At 27.0% G+C, this 19,051-nt stretch overlaps 1 protein-coding gene across 3 annotated transcripts in view; it reads right to left on the bottom strand.

The window, feature by feature from the left end:
* The window catches only part of LOC129963499 (filamin-A-like), a 152,429-nt gene that overhangs the window by 34,743 nt on the left and 98,635 nt on the right, over window positions 1–19,051 (bottom strand). For all 3 annotated transcript variants that reach the window (XM_056077922.1, XM_056077924.1, XM_056077923.1), the window contains 8 exons: window positions 18,715–18,888; window positions 17,900–18,036; window positions 16,624–16,810; window positions 15,341–15,511; window positions 14,455–14,584; window positions 12,213–12,366; window positions 11,889–12,078; window positions 11,274–11,521 (listed from right to left, as the gene is read on the bottom strand). In XM_056077922.1, coding sequence (XP_055933897.1) covers window positions 11,274–11,521; window positions 11,889–12,078; window positions 12,213–12,366; window positions 14,455–14,584; window positions 15,341–15,511; window positions 16,624–16,810; window positions 17,900–18,036; window positions 18,715–18,888 — 1,391 coding nt within the window. The remainder of the gene's footprint in view (window positions 1–11,273; window positions 11,522–11,888; window positions 12,079–12,212; window positions 12,367–14,454; window positions 14,585–15,340; window positions 15,512–16,623; window positions 16,811–17,899; window positions 18,037–18,714; window positions 18,889–19,051) is intronic.

Raw genomic sequence — 19,051 nt, 5'->3', positions numbered from 1 at the left:
CAAACGATTAGAATTTTTTTCTTCTATTTGTAGCAGTAAAGCGAGCGAGATTCAAAGATTTTTTTAGAGGATTTAGAGAAAAGAATAGATAATATGGATTGCCTCCTATTTTAATTCAGTAAAAAGAATTCTTCAAAGACAAACAATACGAACTTGTAATCATTGAATCAAGCATTTTGTTTAGTGAGAAGATAGTCTAAAAGTAAATAATTAAGTAAAAAAAAAAAAAAAAAAAAAAGAGGAAATAACAATGAAATCTGCTGTTCTAAATTCAGTTTATCAAGCAAATACTGACTTGGCGATTTCACCATTGTTTTCTTAAAGGGAATTAAATATTTAAAGAAGATTTATTGTAAAGGGTGAAAAGGTAGAACTTAAAAATGCAGCAAGAGAGACGGATTTATTCACAACAATGCGAAACAAATGAAAAAAAGTAAGCAAATAATAATAAAAACCTAAATATATGGTAAATCTTAAAATAGCGAATAAATAAACTTAACACAGACAATGGTTAAAATGTCTAAATACTTAATTATATTATTATATATATAAATTTTAAGTGCCTTTCCTTTACTTCTATAAAATCTAAGAATTTTCTTCTCTATATGGTAACGAAACATGAAGGAATTGTCATGTTCGATTAATCAAGTTCGACTATTGTATTTAGCCTGTGAAAATTATTTGCTCTTCAGAAACAAAATTAATAACAATATCAAATTTTTAATGAAGTCAAAATTATAGATAATTTTTATTGTATAGTCTCAAAGGCATGAAAATTTTGTTTACATCAAAACTTAATTAGTTTGGATTTCTGAAGTAGTGGAAAGTGTTGTACTTTTGACCCACCTTCAATATTAATTTTTCATTGGCTTCGTAAGTAAATTTACAGTTAAATTGCGAATGCCGATGTAAATGCTGCTACTTTTGCATTTATTATACAATACATTTATTATACAAAATACCTTTTAAGTTTTTAAAAAAAAAGCCTTTACATGGTGGTCAATACTATCACATGGTGTTGTAACATTTGCCGGAGGAAAATGAATTGTATTCACATAAAATGATAAAACAATTATTTTGACTAATACAAATTGATTAAATATTTTTTATATATATAAAAGCAAATTATTCGCAAGAAATCTTAATTTTAAAAAAAATTAATTAATTTTAAAATATATTCATTATGTTATTATTTAATGAATGAAGAGAATCTTTAAAATTTATAAAAACCATAAACATTTTTAGAATATATTCTTACAAAAAATAGAGTTTCTTTTGAGTTCCTTTCTATGTTTTTAGCTTTGGGAGCATTATTTGATTGCAATAAAGCTAGTTCTTCCGAACTGTCTGCTAATCTTTGATTTAACTATTAATCTTTCTTTACTTGTTTCTATTCTTCTTAGAGCCTCGGGAAATTTCTCATATTTTTAGCGAATTTAATTGAAGAAGTCAATGAAATATTTAGCCTGAAAAGACTAAGTCGAAATCTGTATTGACGAACCTACCACGTAAGAAATCTTAATGAATTATTGACCTGTCAATCACAGATGAAAGTTGAAACTCATCATCAATGAAAACATTCTTATTAAAGAAAACAAAGCATTGAACCCTTCAATGATATAATTTGAATTATTAGTTGATAAGCCACTTTTAGTGACATCACATGTGGTAACTGGTTTACCACTTACTTTACTCCCTGCTAAATGGATGCATTTGATGATTGTTGTGAGGATGAAAGATCATAATCAATTTTTTTTTTTCTTAGTAAGAAGAATTACGCGAGCCTTGTGATTTTAGAGGACTAACAGTGCAGATTCTTCAAACTGGGTCGTTTATGAAAGATAAATTGTATAAATAATTAAAGAAAATTGTCTTTCAAAGTAATCTAAAGATTGAAAAGTATTCTCGCTAGAAAGAAATCATACAAATGTAATCTAAAGATTAAATCACTTAGAATCAAGATATTACATAATATCATATATTAAATTATAGACTGAAGTATACTTAAGACTCAGACGCATTTTGATCGACCTTTCTTTCAAGATTAAACTAATTTTCACGAGAAATAAAAAGAGAAAATTTACTTCGGGCTAACAAAGTTCCCATCATTATAATAGTTTTTGAGATCTGAATTAAAATATCTAGTGATAGGCCGTATGGGAAAGAGCAAATAGAGATATGTATAAAATACCATCTTTTTCACAATTTAAGAAAATGATTTTGAATACAGTTTTCCATCAAAGATCAGTAGGAAAAAGAATAAAAGATGAAAAAAAGCAAAATACCATTGTAACTCTAGCTTGGGCAAAGGAACAACATATTTTCTTGGTCAAAATACAACTTGGCATAGTTTCGCAGTTAAATGCCTAATTCCTTTTCCGTTAGGAAGAGAAAAATTAAATTTTGCATACATTTAGACTATTATCCTATATAGTCTGCATATATTAATGAATCTCTTTGATGCATAAAAAATGTTATAAAGCAAACGATTATATTTGTAATACTTATTTTTTAGTAATGAAATGAAATGAATATTTTAATTCCTCAAAGTAAGCATTTCTTTAAAATTTACCAAGTTAAATTAAATAACTGACGATTAATCAATTACTTTTGATAAAAACGGAGGGTTTTAAATCTTTTTTCTCTATTTTGACTGATATTTATTTTCACAAATTTCAACCCTTTGTTTAATTTGAAAATTAGGCGTTAAAGAATGCAAACTAATATAATATTAATAATTGATCAATAATCAACGCATCCTATCCTATTATTAAAGCCAGTCCTTCAGGAAAGACTACAATCGTTCTGAAGAAACATTCACCTATTTAAACAGTAATAACTAAAAATAAAAAAAAAAAATCGATCGCCTATGAAAAACTGGTAACTTAAAATAACTCTACTAGTAAAAAAAAGTAACAATTTTTAGAATTCAGAAAATAAAATTTTTCAATAAATCCATCTATAGTTTTGTAAAAAAATTTTAACGGAATTTTCTTTTATAAATAAAAAATGAAGTTAAAATCCAATTTTTTTTCTGACTTCATATTTTTCTGGAGATCTCGTAACATAAACCGTTATATCGAGATGCTGCTTTCGTTTGTGTTTCAGACAGTAAATACGTTACAAAGCACTAAATGAGTCTTTCTGGAATTCATCCAGAAGTCCTGAATTCCCTCCTTATTCTTCTTTTTTAACTTTAATGAGTCGTATGCCAGTTCTCCGCTCCTACGCCCCCATTACTTACCAAGTTCACATGCAGATAAAAGAAACTCCTACGCATCCCTTCCCTCTTTCCGATTTCACGCTTCTAAGTAGAAAGGTTAAAAATTTCTTTCGGATCACCTCTAAGCCTTTTCAAGTCAAGCAAGACATCGAAGAATAAATTATATAGAATTCTTATCCGCAAAGTGACAATAAAACATTTTAATAATATAGCGAGGAAATACTTTTAAGACAGATAATATTTAAATTTTTTTTAAACCACGATTTAAACAGAAAGTTCCGCAAATTTAAAAATACAGAAATAGCAAAATGGTAATTGAAATTAGAAGGAAAAACATAGCAATTAGTATTTGGAAATTATTGAAAGATAATAATTAGTAATTGAAATAACTGGAAAATTTAAGGTAGTAATTAGTAACTGAAATAATTGAAAAATGTAGGCAGTAATTAGTAATCGAAATAATAATTGAAAATGTAGACAGTAATTAGTAATTGAAAACAATAGAAAAAATAATATCTAGTAATTAAAAAAATATAGAGTTAAAAAACTTTAAATCATCTCAATTTCAGTGAAATATCTAAAAAATTTTAAACAAAAACAGTAGAAGTTTTCTTAAGCAATGCAGATCTAACCGAGATGATTTCAGTAAAGTATTTAGTAAATAAATTATTTAGTACTTTTTAGTAAACAAATTTTTAAATGTCACGAATGTCATGTCATGTTCTTTATAAATTGTTGGGAGTTGAACAAAAATATGAAAAGCAGGCAAACGAAGCAAAGCTAATTATAGCTTCATTATAAGATAAGTTAGCTGCTAAAACTTTTTCTTCTTAAAATTTTTCTGAATTAGCTAAAAACCTTTCAAGGTAAAAAAAAAAAAAAAAAAAAATCTGACGAATATTCATCAAAAAATAACAATTCTGCCCACTTAGCAAATTTTAACCTCCTTTAACCGTAAATAAATAATATAATTGGTTTCTTATTTTCCAGATATGCAGAAAAATCATTTTGTAATATGGTAGTTACAAAACGAACACAAACGCAAGTTAAATCTCTTCAAACTTTACTCCCGATTAAAATATGCAAATGGCTTTATTCAATAAGAAAATTTTCTGAAGAAAGATACGTTCAAGTTCTCACGACAGGTGCTGCTGAATCATGCTGTGCGATACAGAATAGCATCTCCTTTCAAAAAAATTAAATTCCTAGCAGCTCGTTTTAGTTTGAACGCTTCTGCTCTTATTCAAGTAAAGCAAAGCTGTTACCACACAGAAAGAAAACAAATACTTGAGTTATCTGGCTCAGAGCTTTCATCAGCACTTACTGACCCTGTAAAACTATTTTCATTATTTCGTTACTCAACTAGCAGAAAAAGCAACACAAAACTGAAACGAAAATAAGGTTACCAGCGAGTGTGGTAATTTTTTGTCTTTGGCCTGATACCTTATTTAATAATAATGCGAAGATAAAGCGTGGGGAAGAAAGAAACAGAAAGGAAAGAAACCTAGCATTATATGTTAACATCTTCCCCAAAAGGCGATTTAAAAACGTTACTAAACGTTACAAAATCGATTACAGAAACTATATCCGCTGATCTTGCAACAAAAATAAATGATTATTTAACGAATAAAACATAAATAATTGCTCATTTCTATTATACATCTATCTTTTAACATACAAAAATATTCAAAATATAACCAACTAATGTATTTCGATGCAAAAACTTTCATTTGGTGGCAATTTATATTCTTAAAAGAGGTTTTATCATTTAATAAATACGTTTGGGCAGAAAAAAAAAATTATTAAAACCAAAACCTTCAAGAAAAATATTCGTAACTTATGATCTTCTGGTTAACTATACGTCTAAATTTTGCAACAAAAAGAGTCAACACAAAAATAAAAAAAGTTTCATATTTTTGAATCGCAGACATTCGTTACCATCAGTAATATAAAATTACATAAAAAGGATGTAAAATAATTGGTTCCAATAATACATATGAAAATTATTCGTTTTTTCTAAATATAAAAAAAAGGTTATTTTTTTAAAACCGATTTGCAAATTGCAGTAATATATACCATGAATTCACTAATATTAAGATGGATATTATGAAAATGCATTCAAGATTTAAAAGTATATTATTATATATATATACAAAAATGATTCATTTCTTTAATGAAACTATGTTATATATTTGATGCCTTCGGCTGAATCACCAAATTATCAGTTAAGTTTAATTTCAGAAAAATCTCTTATACTTAACTCCGATGTTCACGTTTCTCTCAAGAAATGACTTTATCCATCCAATTGAGACGACATTGAAGCCGTTTTTTTTAGTAAACTCGTACTTATTCTGTTTACTGTGTACATCAAGGATGTCAAACAAAACTGTCCGCACTGAGTACAGAGAAACATCGTTTAACAAGCAAGATTCATTCCCTGTTTTACTAGTAATGCAAAACTCTCATTAAGCGTCAAAAAAAAAAAAAATTAGTTACTTCTTCACATATATCCAAGAAAATGTTGAGCTTTAAGAGAAGATTAATTATCGCAATCAAGGTATTCATTATATTTTCTATCGAATAAAATCATCTAAATTATCACTAAGAAATAAATAATAATAATTAAATTTAAGATCTAAGAATAAAAATTCTAGTAAGAAGAAATATCTATTTATGATTACACAAGAATGACTATAGATATCATTAGTTTGTTTATTTACTGTTTTAAAGTAAAAATTTCGAAAGCTTAAAAAAAATTTAAATTTTATTACCTAGTTAACTGTTTTTGATGAGTATATTCGTCATGGAAAAAGTACAGCATTTTGCGTTATGATGAGTTCATTCGTCAAGAGCAATAAGTAGTGACGATTTGCGACACAATTTAGATACGCATTTTCTAAAGAAACACAAATTCCAGACGAATAAATTCGTCATAACGCAAAATGTTGGGCTTTTTCTACGACGAATATACTCGTCAAAAACAGTTAACTGATTAATGTAAGCCGAAATTATAATCAAAATAATATATTAAAGTGATTAGAATATCAAATTAAAAGCAAGGTTTATATCTTTATACTGAAGAATTTGAATAATTCATCGCATTTTGAATAAAAATTCGTGCAACTCTAAAGTAACTCAATTTAGAATAAATTTTTTGAGCAATGTACAGAAGGGATTTTCCTATGCATAATATTATATATATATATATATATATATATATATATATATATATATATATATATATATATATATATATATATATATATATATATATATATATATATATATATATTGTTTATAAAGTGGTAAGCAAGATTGAATTCTAAGTGAAAAAATCTAATATTTGGTCATATCCTCACTTCTTGCAGGACAGAAATACCAAATTGGATATTTTTCGAAAATAACTCATTGGTAAATATTGAAATGCCCGGAAAAAATAAAGAAATGCAGGCTTTAAAATAAAAGAAAGAGGTTTCCCGGGCAGAGATCTACTTTAAAAGCGATGACAGAAACCACTCGTGTTTGTTGGCCTTTTAAACGCCATTCGACAGTTCTTATCATTCCTAGATCAAATATTTTCTTTCCTCTCCGGTTTATCACGCCGCCACAAAGGATGGGGATGAGCTATTCTTGGAGGCAGCCCTAACTAATGGAACGCATAAATCTCCTCTCAAATTCATTGGTGAGTGGGGCGTAAAGTATTCGTTGACGCGCTGCGTCCTCTCACCACAGAGCAAGCAGTTCATCCATAAAGTAGTAAGAGGCTATTGCTTCGAAAGAAAGAAAGTTTTTTTTTTTTTTTTTTTTTTTTTTATATGCAAGCTCGGCTGGATAACGTTTTCTTTGGGAGAAGTTATTTTTGCTCATGCAATGTGACAACTCTTGCCAAGATATTCAACTTCCATCAACTAATTGTCTGCTCAAAAGATCAACAGTTCGGAGCCCCAGTGAGATAATCGGCTTATTTAGAGGACAAGAGTTAGGGTTTCGTTTCTCAAACGATTCCAAGAAATACCGGAAAAAGCAAAAGCGTCTGGATACTTGAGTTTCAATGAATGATAAAAACAGAAAAGTTATATATTTCTTTGAAATGTTAATCCTATTGTGGTAAAGTTCAAATGAAAACAATATTCAGTTAATTAAAAGACGTCTATTTGAAAAATATTAACCGAAAAAGAACATAACTTCCTTAATGGAAATTTTTAAAAATGCCGTTACCCCAATTGCCATAACAAATAAATAAGAGGGCAGTGACCTACTGAATCGTTTGCTGCATCGAAAGAATTGCCACAACTTTACAAATCACTTCAAATGATACATAACATTTAAACATGAGAATGAAGTTTAAAAAAAACATGCGCAAAACAGAAATTAGTGGCAAAAACATAAACACACAAAATATTTCGAAAATTACAAAAAACTTTTTTTACAGCCGATTTTTTACAAATTAAAGTTTTTTATAAAAGAATATCGAAAGTGTAAAATTTTTAAATCATCAAAACGCCATGTCTTAATGATCCATTTATATTAACCTTTAACGGCAAATCATTGCACTAATAAGTTATTATATCCTTCAGCTAAAAATTCACAAAATTTAATACCGTCACCTTTTAAATATTTATAAAATTAATAAATATATACGAAGATGGCTTATAAAATTAAAATTAAGATGTAAATGCGAATAAATTGTAGATTCCAAATTTTCTCCTGTTATTATATTTTTCAGCTGTAACATAATTGGTTATTTGCTATGGATTTCATTTCTAATTTGAATTGTGATCTACTAAGTAATCATTACAACTAAATATTACAAAAAAAAGTAAAAAGTAATGAGGGAAAATTATTTCCACAAATGTGCAGAAAATTCTTTCAATGGAAAATTTTTTTAAGTATCCATAGGAGAAATAGGAGAAATTTAGATAAGAGAAATTTAAGTATCCATAGGAGAAAAAAAAAAAAAAAAAATTGGGTGAATATATGAAAAAAACTTATTCCATCTCTTCTATGCATTTTGCAAATTGCTGTAAATAAATATCAACCTATTTTTTTAAAAGTTTAGAGATATAAATGTTTGACAATATATCAAGAATTCTTCCTCAAATCAAGTTATGCACCAAAAGCGACAAGTAAACAAATTGCTACTTTAAAAAAAATGCTTAAAGTTTCATTAAATTCACTGCAAAAAACAAAGGGAGGGGGGTTAGTTAGCTTTCATTTATGCATTTAGTAATATGATCCGTTTGTAGCATTTTAAGGAATCCAGTAAACTCTTTCAGTCTAATGTTCAGTTACTTGTATCCTTATGATTTTTGGCCAGTTTTAATTATACTTCCAAAATTATTCTTAAGAACTTTGTTGCACATGCTTTTAAAGGAGAAAAGTTTCAAAGAAATTCTTCATAATACCTTGTATTAAGATGGTATGAGGCAAGTTAATAAAAAGTTCTACTTTTTCTACAGGTAAGAAAACATTTTATACCTTAAATCTCTCTAAGGGGCTTTAACCTCTAAATCTCTATAAGTCAATAAGAATTGTCAGTAATACATATTTTATATAATGTTTTAGTTTTAGATATTATCATGAAGTTAGATTTTTAATCATTAAATATATATAATATTATATATTTAAATCTAAAAATATAACTAAGTTAAAATTTGAAACCAAATAGAAATTCCGTAACAGAATGTAGTGAATGCAAAACACGAATAATATACTAAACAATGATTTGAAAATTCACATTTAATCTTTAAGACTGATAAAAGTTTCTTTTAATGTTGCAACCGACTGAGACAAAAATTTGATACAGAAGCACACTTATAGTTACAATTACAGAATTTGATATATTTAAATCATTGCACTTTTAAGGTATCACGTTTACACGTTTCTGAAAGTACAGACTGGCAGATGGTCATCTCTTCTTGGATATAGCTCATTTTTTGGATTGACGCCTACACTATATTTGCTAAATCTGTGTTTCAGAATTTTATCCAGCTAGTTTTTTCCATTTGTAATAATTTTGTTAACTTGTATTCGAACAACTAGGCAGATAAATTTACTCAGGATGGATTTTGCCTAAAATTTGATAAAAATCTACAAATTTCGTATAAATACCTTATACCAAATTTCATCCGTCTAGCTCAAAGCATTTTTGAGTTATCTTTGTCACAGATAGTTTCCAAAAAAGTGTTTTTTGAATTCAGGAAAGTGAAACAGATACAAAATTTTTAACGATTACAACACTTTCTCTATACTTTATATAAGAGAAAGTAAAAAAATGAAGAATATTTCAAGTAAATCAATAATAATAGGTAATGCTGCAAATTAAAGCATTTCTTATATATTTAATTTCAGAATCAAGTAATCATTAATAATTATATTTCACTTTGTAATAGAAAAAGGATTTATCGTAATTAATTCATCTGAAAAAGTTTGTAACCTAATGCTATAAATGGACATTCTTGGTGACTTCCCAGGCAGCAAATGGATGCTTAATTTTATTTTTGTATAAAACTGGATTGAACTGCTAAAGAAATTTAGAATGGTATTTTAGAATCTGACACTAAAGACATACAATTCTTCTACAATATTCATGGGTAAACACATTTGTTACAAAAATTCAATTTTATGTGCAATTATGATCAAAAAGTATAAGGGTGTTATAAAACCAAACCAGTTTTATGATCCTCAAAACACACTTTAAGTAAACCCCTTCAAGATACATAGCAAAACTTTTTTTTTTCATCTATACATTTAAAAGGTTGATCACAATAATACTTAAAAATAAGAAGAACTCCACTGTACTATTATTAAGGCTGACCTGTAATAAAACTAATGACTGCTTATTTGCTTAAAATAAATGCATTATTTTAGATATATAAACGATGCAGTTTCTTAAAGACGCCCATTGATTGGCAGATCTTCATCTAGATGACCATCAGAAAGTCCAAAATTGTCTTAAGCAAATAACATTTAAAGCATCACAATTCGTCTACTTTTCGTCACAAAATGAATTACACTCTTTTAAGTTGAAAATGTCAACAAGTGGAGAATATTTTTACACATATTTTTGTTAAAACTAATTAGACTGTACAAAAATCAGAATTTGATTTTTTATTTTTTTTCAGAACTGTATTCATTGACTCAAATAGCATAACTATACATGCATATTCAGGGAAATATATGTCAGTTTTCAATAGTTTAGAAATTAACAATTAGATCATGAACAAAGTGCTTATAAAGCATGCATGCATTGCTGTGATCTTGAATAAACCCACTGTAATTTTGATATTAATTAAAAACATTCTTCAAAATCTAAAAAGAATAGCAAACAGCTTTATAGACCTGAGAAGGGACCAAAAACTGTCTACAAATTTACATTTTGGGGACTGGTTCACTAACCGATTAATCATTAAAGAATATCCTGACTAATCATCATGGCACTTTTGAGCTAAAATCAATTTGTAAAAGATGGTGCAATGTATTAAAAAAAATCAAACATTCATTTGTTAATTGCGAAATCAGCAAGAATAATGGTAGCGAAACAGTTGAAATTTGAAGACATCTATTAATAAACATTCCTTTATTAATATTTTGCGATTTAAATTAGTTTTTTTTCCAATATTTTTAAGTAAATAATAGCATAAGTTTACAAAATCAAAAAGGAAAGAAAAAAAAATCTAAAAATGTGTTCAATAAATTACTTAAACCTCTTTATACATGCTACTGCATTTACTGCTTTCAGATGTAAAGCATTTTGTGGATCACTGTTGAAAACTGTATCCAAATGGATTAATTTTTCAGGACAAATAAAAATAAAGTAATCTTCACACAATAGATTGTTAACACTGCAGTAAGAGCAGTATAACAAACTGTGAACTGTAGAACTTTACTGCCAATTCCCTATTTCATAGTTATGCCCAATTATAATATACAAACTTCCTTTAAGAAATATTACTCTGCCCATTTTTTAATTTATAAAAATTTCATTGAAATTCACCTCTAAACAGTCGATGCAAAACCAGATGCACACATATCTGAAAATGGAACTTACCTCCATAGTAAAACTTCCACCAGGAATTGGATTTCCACCAAATTTAATATTAATAGTATAGTTGCCAGTCTCTTTAACTGAATAGAAAATTGAGAATGTTCCATCTCCATTGTCTTCAACTTGAATATCAACATCTCCCTGTATGTTGCTACTGGTGATGTTACAGGTGACTGCTCCCATACCAGCTTCATCAGCTTTCACAGTGATGCAGTATTCTTCACCAATAGACACCTTATCTTCAACACCCTCTGAAAAACATTTCAATATTATTTTAAAAATACAGATGATATCAGAAGTCTATACTAATTATAAGATAATTCAATCAAATTTATTTCATCTCATTATAGCATTTTTTACTTAGATAGCATTTTATCATTAGATGTGGATACATTTGATGATAAAACAGAATGTTAGTAAAAATTCATTGAGTTTCTAAGTTTATTTATTTCTTCCACAAGACTTGCATACAATTTTAAATAACATATATATCAAAAATGTATGTTAAACAAAAAATATGTATACATATATTTTAATTAATATTAAATATTACAAAAAGCAGTTACATTCTAGTTCATAAATCATTGCTTTGTAATGAAACATTTTAAAATAACAAACCTGTAATTTTGCATTTGTCTGCTTGACCTACAGCATAACTGCTCACAGTTATTGGTGTGTTAGGTACATCCTGGCCACCATATTTCACAGCAATCTTGTGAGGACCAACATCTTCAGGAACATAACGAACTTTGTAAGTACCATCTTGATTATCTACAACTTGAGATTTCAATGGCTTGCCATCTGGCCGCTACCAAAACAAATATATTTCCCATTAATATAATCATCAATATAATACCATTAAACAAATACAAGCAAAACAAAAATTAAATATTACAAAAATTTAATTCAATCAAGGCGAAAAAATATGAAAAAACTTATTACCTTAATTTGAACATCAAGATTTGCCTTTCCAGCTTCCTTAGTATCAATAGTAAATTCGACTGGAATACTAGCTGGTACTTTATTCTGCACTCCTGGTCCAGACAGTTTTACTTTTTGTGGCTCCACAGCTGGTTTCACTTTCATTTGGAATGGACTGTAATGAGTAGCAAAAATTTATTAGTAGTTCTTAAATGAAGTTTGATTAGTTAAAATTAGGAAGTTTGATAATTATTAAATAAAGTTAATGAAAAACTGCATCTTTCAGCACACATAATATTTAAAATACTGATATACAGAAAACAGACTGTATTATGAATTTTTATTCTTTTTAGTAAATTAAAGATATTTTATTTTCAAAGACAACCAATAACTAAATAAAGTATAAAATTGAAAAATTTTCAATATAAAAACAACACTTTTAATCAGTACAAATAATATTAAAGAAGTACTACTATACTTATTTCCATACTTTTATAAATTCTAATAAAAATTTAAATAATGTTTTTATATAACAGATGAAATTAAAATGATAATTTATATCATACATTCCCAAATATGGCTTAATTGCTGATACAAGTATCAAAAATACTGACCCTTTACCAAATGATAAGGTCATGATGAGAAATTTTTTTTCTTGTCTAGATATTAAGGTGCCTGGATCTTCAATAAATATATTGGAATTAACTTCTAATAACTAAATTCATCACTTTTGTTATTATTTGATAAAATGCTTCAGTTGCCTATTTTAAGCAGCAGAAACTAATTGTCTCATTATTAATCTATTAGTATGAAAGTCATGATCCAAACACTGCTTGTGTGTCAGACTACTTGTGTGATTAAATTTCCAAACACTTTTTTTTATATGATCAATCGGTAAAATAAGTGCACCACATACATTCTTTCTCACAATATCCTGCTATTCTAAAATTTATTTTCCTTATTTAAAATTCCAAACAAGTTTTTTTTTCTTGCTATAAGTTAATAATTAGAAAGTCACAATAATAAAGGATTTAATGAAAAGTAAGAATTTTGTTCATACTGACTAAATAATTTATTTAATACTGTTACTGATATTACAATCGTATTTGCTGTAATATCAATATGACACATATTGCTGTCAATCAATTGCTATTGCTACATATCAATTAAATGAATCCATTCAAGATAATTACGACTATTATTTATAACTAAAAGATGGGCCTGGCCCATCTAGACGAGCCAGTATTCTGTTAATTATATTGCAAATCCAATTGGCTTTGTCTCACTTTCCATTCAGTATAATTTTAAAATAAGAAATAAATATATCTTTAAACAAGATGCTTAAATTTCTTCTTCTATTTTCCCAATCAGAAGCTTTGCTAATGTTATTGAGACCATTTCTCAAAATTCTGAACTATAAATAGATGATACACAAAATACCTCTAATTTAAATTCCTCCTCCAACTTCTTGATTAATGTGAAAACAGCTTATGGCACATTTAATAACTACTATATCAAGAGGTAGATTTTTTTAAAAAAACAGTAAATTTAGTTTCATAATTTAACAAATTTTTGACTTAATATAAATGAATCATTAGCAAGTTGATACATTTTTTTTATCTTAATAACTTTATATTATATATGACTTACAATTGCATGGTATCACATTGAGAAACAATATTATTTAACTAGATGTTTGAAGTTTAGATACATTTATGTAATTATTAGAGTAGATATAATGAAATATACGAGCCTAACAATTTATATTGGGCAAAGTATCAATATTGTCCTAATATTTTATAATTCCCAAATGTATTTTTAAAAGAATTATTAATATGGTTATTAGGCTAATAAATCACTCTTCACTCTCCATAGCCTTAAATAGCTGCCTAGTCAGAGCTCTGCCCACACCACCACAATTATGTCACAAATTTGAGCTATATTCTTTCTAGTCACTAGTCTGATCCATCATTTTACAAATTAAATTAATCATTTCCTTCACCAACCCCCTTTCCCCATAAAAGAATTTTAACTATGTTGCATCGGATAAAAAAAATACACATTAAAGAAATTAATTACAATATTCTGTCAAATGGAATACATACCATTAACAAAGAAACATGTATTAAAATGTTTTAAATAAATTAAGTTCAATGATACTTTGTGATAAGCTTGACAGTAATCTTATGATTTTGGTATTAATACTCAAATTAATTTTTTTAATGAAGAAAATATTTATAATTGCTTATGATAAACATCTCACCTTCCAGGAATGTCTTTTCCACCATAAGTCACTTTCACATTGCATGGGCTTCCTTCTGGAGGTGGCAGATAAGTAACATCAAAAGTTCCATTGCCATTGTCACGAATTATTGGTTTAGATGGGATTGGACCTAAAAGTTAAATGTTCCTTTTTAAACAATAAGGAAAAATACATACTACAGAGTAATTTAATTGAATTACAAAGGTAGAAAATACATTTCAAGAAAAAAATAAAAAAAAAAAAATAAATAAAGAATTATCTACAAGTCACTTTGACATATGCGAGAAAAAAAAAGTATAACAAATACATGTGCTATTTGGAGATTCATTTATCATAAATAAGACCTGATGTTTCCTTTGAAAAAATCTATTATAAAAATTTAAATTTTGCACAAAACATTGGAAAAAATGTTTTATTGCACTTCATGTTCTGATTTGCTTTCTTTAACCAATTTATATTCTCTTTTTACTATTGATGTAAGACTATATTTAAATTTTAAATTGATAAGAATATGCTTAAATTCATAGATATGAACTACCAATGTATTTTCAAAGATTTTAGTATTACATGACTTTTTTTATTTTTCATCAAAATATTTTTTTATGCTCATTGCAATATTTTAATGTTTGTATTATATATATAACAAACTAATTTGCAATAAAAACTTTTTTTAAATAAATTTGAAGCAACATATTACATTTAAACCAAGTTATTTAAAAATCGAAATCCAACTTGTAAATTGTACATTAAAATTTGCCAATAGGGAAGCTGTACTTTAATTTGTATCTTAAAATTCCTCTGATTCCTTTCAAAATATATTTAAAGTAGGAAGAAACTGCCTTAGAAACTTCGAGATAGAACTAATAAAATTAAAAGTAATTTATACCTTTATCTGAAGTTACTTGAACATCAAGAGGAGCTTTGCCAGATTTAGTAGCATCCACAGTGAATGGAAGAGGCTTTCCAGCACGGCACTGGTTTGGTTCAACACCAGGACCAGAAGCTTTAACCTTACTAGGATCCACACCAGGTGTGCACATGACTTTGAAAGGACTTCCTGAAATTTAGAAAGTATATCTTTTATTACCATATATATATTTAAGTTTACTTTAATTGGATTATTTGTAACAAATTTTCATTATTCATTTGATTAAAAATTGACAATAATTTACAGTTAAATTAATAAATGCAAAAAATAAACCCTACAGAAAAACTATAAATGGCACATAAAATAAAAATACTTTTTATGAATATTGTAAAGATAAAGATTGAATTGTTGTGAACACAAAGATGAAAAATGAAGCAATTCCAGACAGAGAAGATGATATACCAAAATATCAGATTATTATGTAAGAAAATTATAAAATGTAAAGATTTATGTATTTAGAATGACAAAAAAAAAAAAAAAATATTCCCAAAATCTTATATATGTTTCAGAAAAATTATTAACTAATGTGCACATATCAACAAAATTAATTTGCTAAAATATGGTTATAAAAATTTTCAACCAATTCCCAATGATATAAGAATTTTTTGTTAATTATCAATAAACAAATACAAAATTGCATTTCTGCAAGTAGGTAAATGCATTTATGCATATTTTCTTATTATCAATCAATGCATTACTCAATAGAGATATGTTTCTATTCAAGTGCATTGTTTTTTTGAGTTAATGCTGCTTCTGAAAAATGACCAGAACTCATTTATCATCAGGGAATATAATAATCAAACTGCTTTTTTAATAGCATAGCATTTTCTTATTTAAAAGTTTTTGTATTCTATTTGCCCAATTCATTGGACCATTTCCATCAATGTAAAGGAAATTCCTTCACAGTTTCATGTTTGACCCCTTATCTCCCAGATTCAAAAGAGCAAAACTTAATAATTGTGATTCAGTCTTATGAAAAGTAAAGAAGTATAAAAAATAATATACATATTAGTTTTATAATAAAAAGCAGGAATTAAAATTTCATGATAAAAAAATTATTTTCAGAACATGAAACTTTGGTAAAGAAGGCCACTGGTTGGAAAGCACAGAAAAAAAAAACATTTTTCTCATTGCAATAATTAAATACGGCTTCTTAATTTTAAAATAAAGGCAATAAATTACTTTGATATCTAATAATGATATGTGCATGAAAAATATAGTCACGAGATATCAAAAATTACCAGGAATATCTTGGTCAGCATATTTCACTCCTATTTCATGCATTCCTACTTCCACAGGAATGTATTCAACTGTACAAGAACCATCTCTATTGTCTTTGCAAGTCATTTTGGGTTCAACAGGTCCAACAATCATTAGACCCAAAGTACCTCTGCCTGCACCTTTGGTTTCCAAAGTAAAGGTATTCACCTATCATAAAAATTAACAAAAAAGAGAAAATTATCTCATGCTTTTATTTTTTAACATAGCAAACTGTTAAATTTCAGAAAAATCCAGTATTTTCATTAAATTTCTATAAATGTTTCTTAATACAAAAAACATGTTTTTATAAATTTAAAATAAAGCTTTAAGCCCACAACAATTAAGGCATCCTTCCCTATTGAAAGCTAAAATTGGAAGATTAAAAAGTAAAAGCTACTGTTTGTTTATTTATATGATAATTCCAAGATAGGTTTTTAACTTTCTAAAATCAAACTTTTTTTTTGTTTGAGAAGATGATAAAAAAATATTAAATATGACTGGATTAAAAATAAGAATTCCTCAATCTATATAGTCAAAATAATTAGAAGAATCAAAGAACCAACCCCCAACTGCAGATACTGGTTCGATTTCCCAAATTTTTGTTTTATATGAAAGTTAATGACCTTTAATTGTCATTTATAGATGCATGCTCACACCATCACTCCAAGTTTTGGGTAGAAATCTCAAAGAACACTGCTTCATTATACATTCTCAATTGGAGGAAATTATAACAGAATTCCCCAGCAAAAACCACTGGACAGGTTTCACTATTTTTCATTTCAACTGAAAGTTCTTAACTTTTAGGTAGGTTATTAATAGCTGCCCATCCACCTTCCATTTTAAAAAATATTATCATTGCGAAATAATATTTAGCCTCCACCTTCAATGATTTGTCTGATTTTGCCAATTTTATTTGTCATTTTGCAATGCTTAGCAAAGAAATCAATAAATAATAAACAGTTTCATGTTACATTAAACATGTAAAGAATTATGTTATTAATTAAATATGTCAAAAAAAACTATGAACTTTCATTAGACAGCTTCTAAAAATGCAATTCTTGTATGTTTATTTTACAAAATGAATTAGTCTTTAAATAAATAAATAAAGTTATTTTTTTAAAAGACAACTGGAGATTTGCTACATTATAAATAATATGGAATTATTGTAATAAAAGGCTTAAAGACTATGCTGAATAAGAAAAAAATATTGAAAAGTGCAAATAACTTTAATTCTTTTTCTATTTATGCAATATTTACCTGATTGACAATAGCTTGCTCTAAGCCAGGTCCAAATGCTTTTACTTTTCTAGGATCACAACCTCTCATCACATTTACTTTGAAAGGACTGCCAGGAACAGGTAATCCATCATATGTTATGTCAATTGTGTGATTACCTATTATCACAAGTAATTTACTTGGTAAATTTTGTTTATTAAAATACATGATCATGCATGTCCAACAGAAAGAAGACAGAGAATTTGAAATATTATATAAACAATAAATATTTATTTGAAAAGAATCACATTAAAAAGAATTAATGCCTAACTAATTGTAAAATCTATCTAGATTGATACATTTATCTTTAAAAAAAAACATTAAATAAAATTACTTTACTAAAAATCCTTTTTGGATTTCATAAATTGAATATACAGAATTAAAACTTCAATAATAATAACTGTAAATAAGCAAGAGACAAAAACTGATACAAAATTCATGCAGTTTCAAGGAAATAATTTTCTTTTAATGCATATGTTAATTATAGATTTAAAAATCCCTACGAGATTTGTGAAAAAATCTGGAAGTTAAGAAGATTATTTTGAAGACATTCAGATCAGAAATCTTTGTTTTTACATATTACCCCTTCAAAATTTTTCACTTTTTTTTGTGTGTTTGTGTTTGTGTGTGTATGTGTGTGTGTGCGTGTGTGTGTATGTGTGTGTGTGTGGTTTATAGCAAAATTCTAAAATATAAAAATTTTTAGCTAACAAAATCTTGTTTAAAGAAATTCTGACACGGAGAATGGGTTTTAAACAGAATAAAAAGATATTAGAAAAGAGGAAAAAATTACAAACCCTCTTCAAAAGGTGTATAACAAATTTTGTAAGTTCCATCATTTTGGCTTTGAACAAATGAATCAGTTTTAGCTCCTGAAGGATTAGTGATGGTACAGTGGACTTTACCATCACTGCGCTTAGTAACTGCTCTAGCATCCACAATAAATTCTGTTAATGAATCGATGTACACACCTGTAAAGTAACATTACAATGAAATTATCTTTAAGAAGAAAATAATTATTTCATAAAATTATCTCTTCCATTTAAGAAGATTTATTCTTGAATAATAAATGTAAATATATATCAGAAATATTCTAAAAATTTAAAACTATTAAATAGTTTTATATATTTCAAA

This window comes from Argiope bruennichi, chromosome 3, assembly GCF_947563725.1.
Source record: "Argiope bruennichi chromosome 3, qqArgBrue1.1, whole genome shotgun sequence".
NCBI lineage: Eukaryota > Metazoa > Arthropoda > Arachnida > Araneae > Araneidae > Argiope > Argiope bruennichi.
The sequence above is the reverse complement of the archived record's forward strand: the minus strand, read 5'-3'. Positions and strand labels throughout refer to the sequence as shown.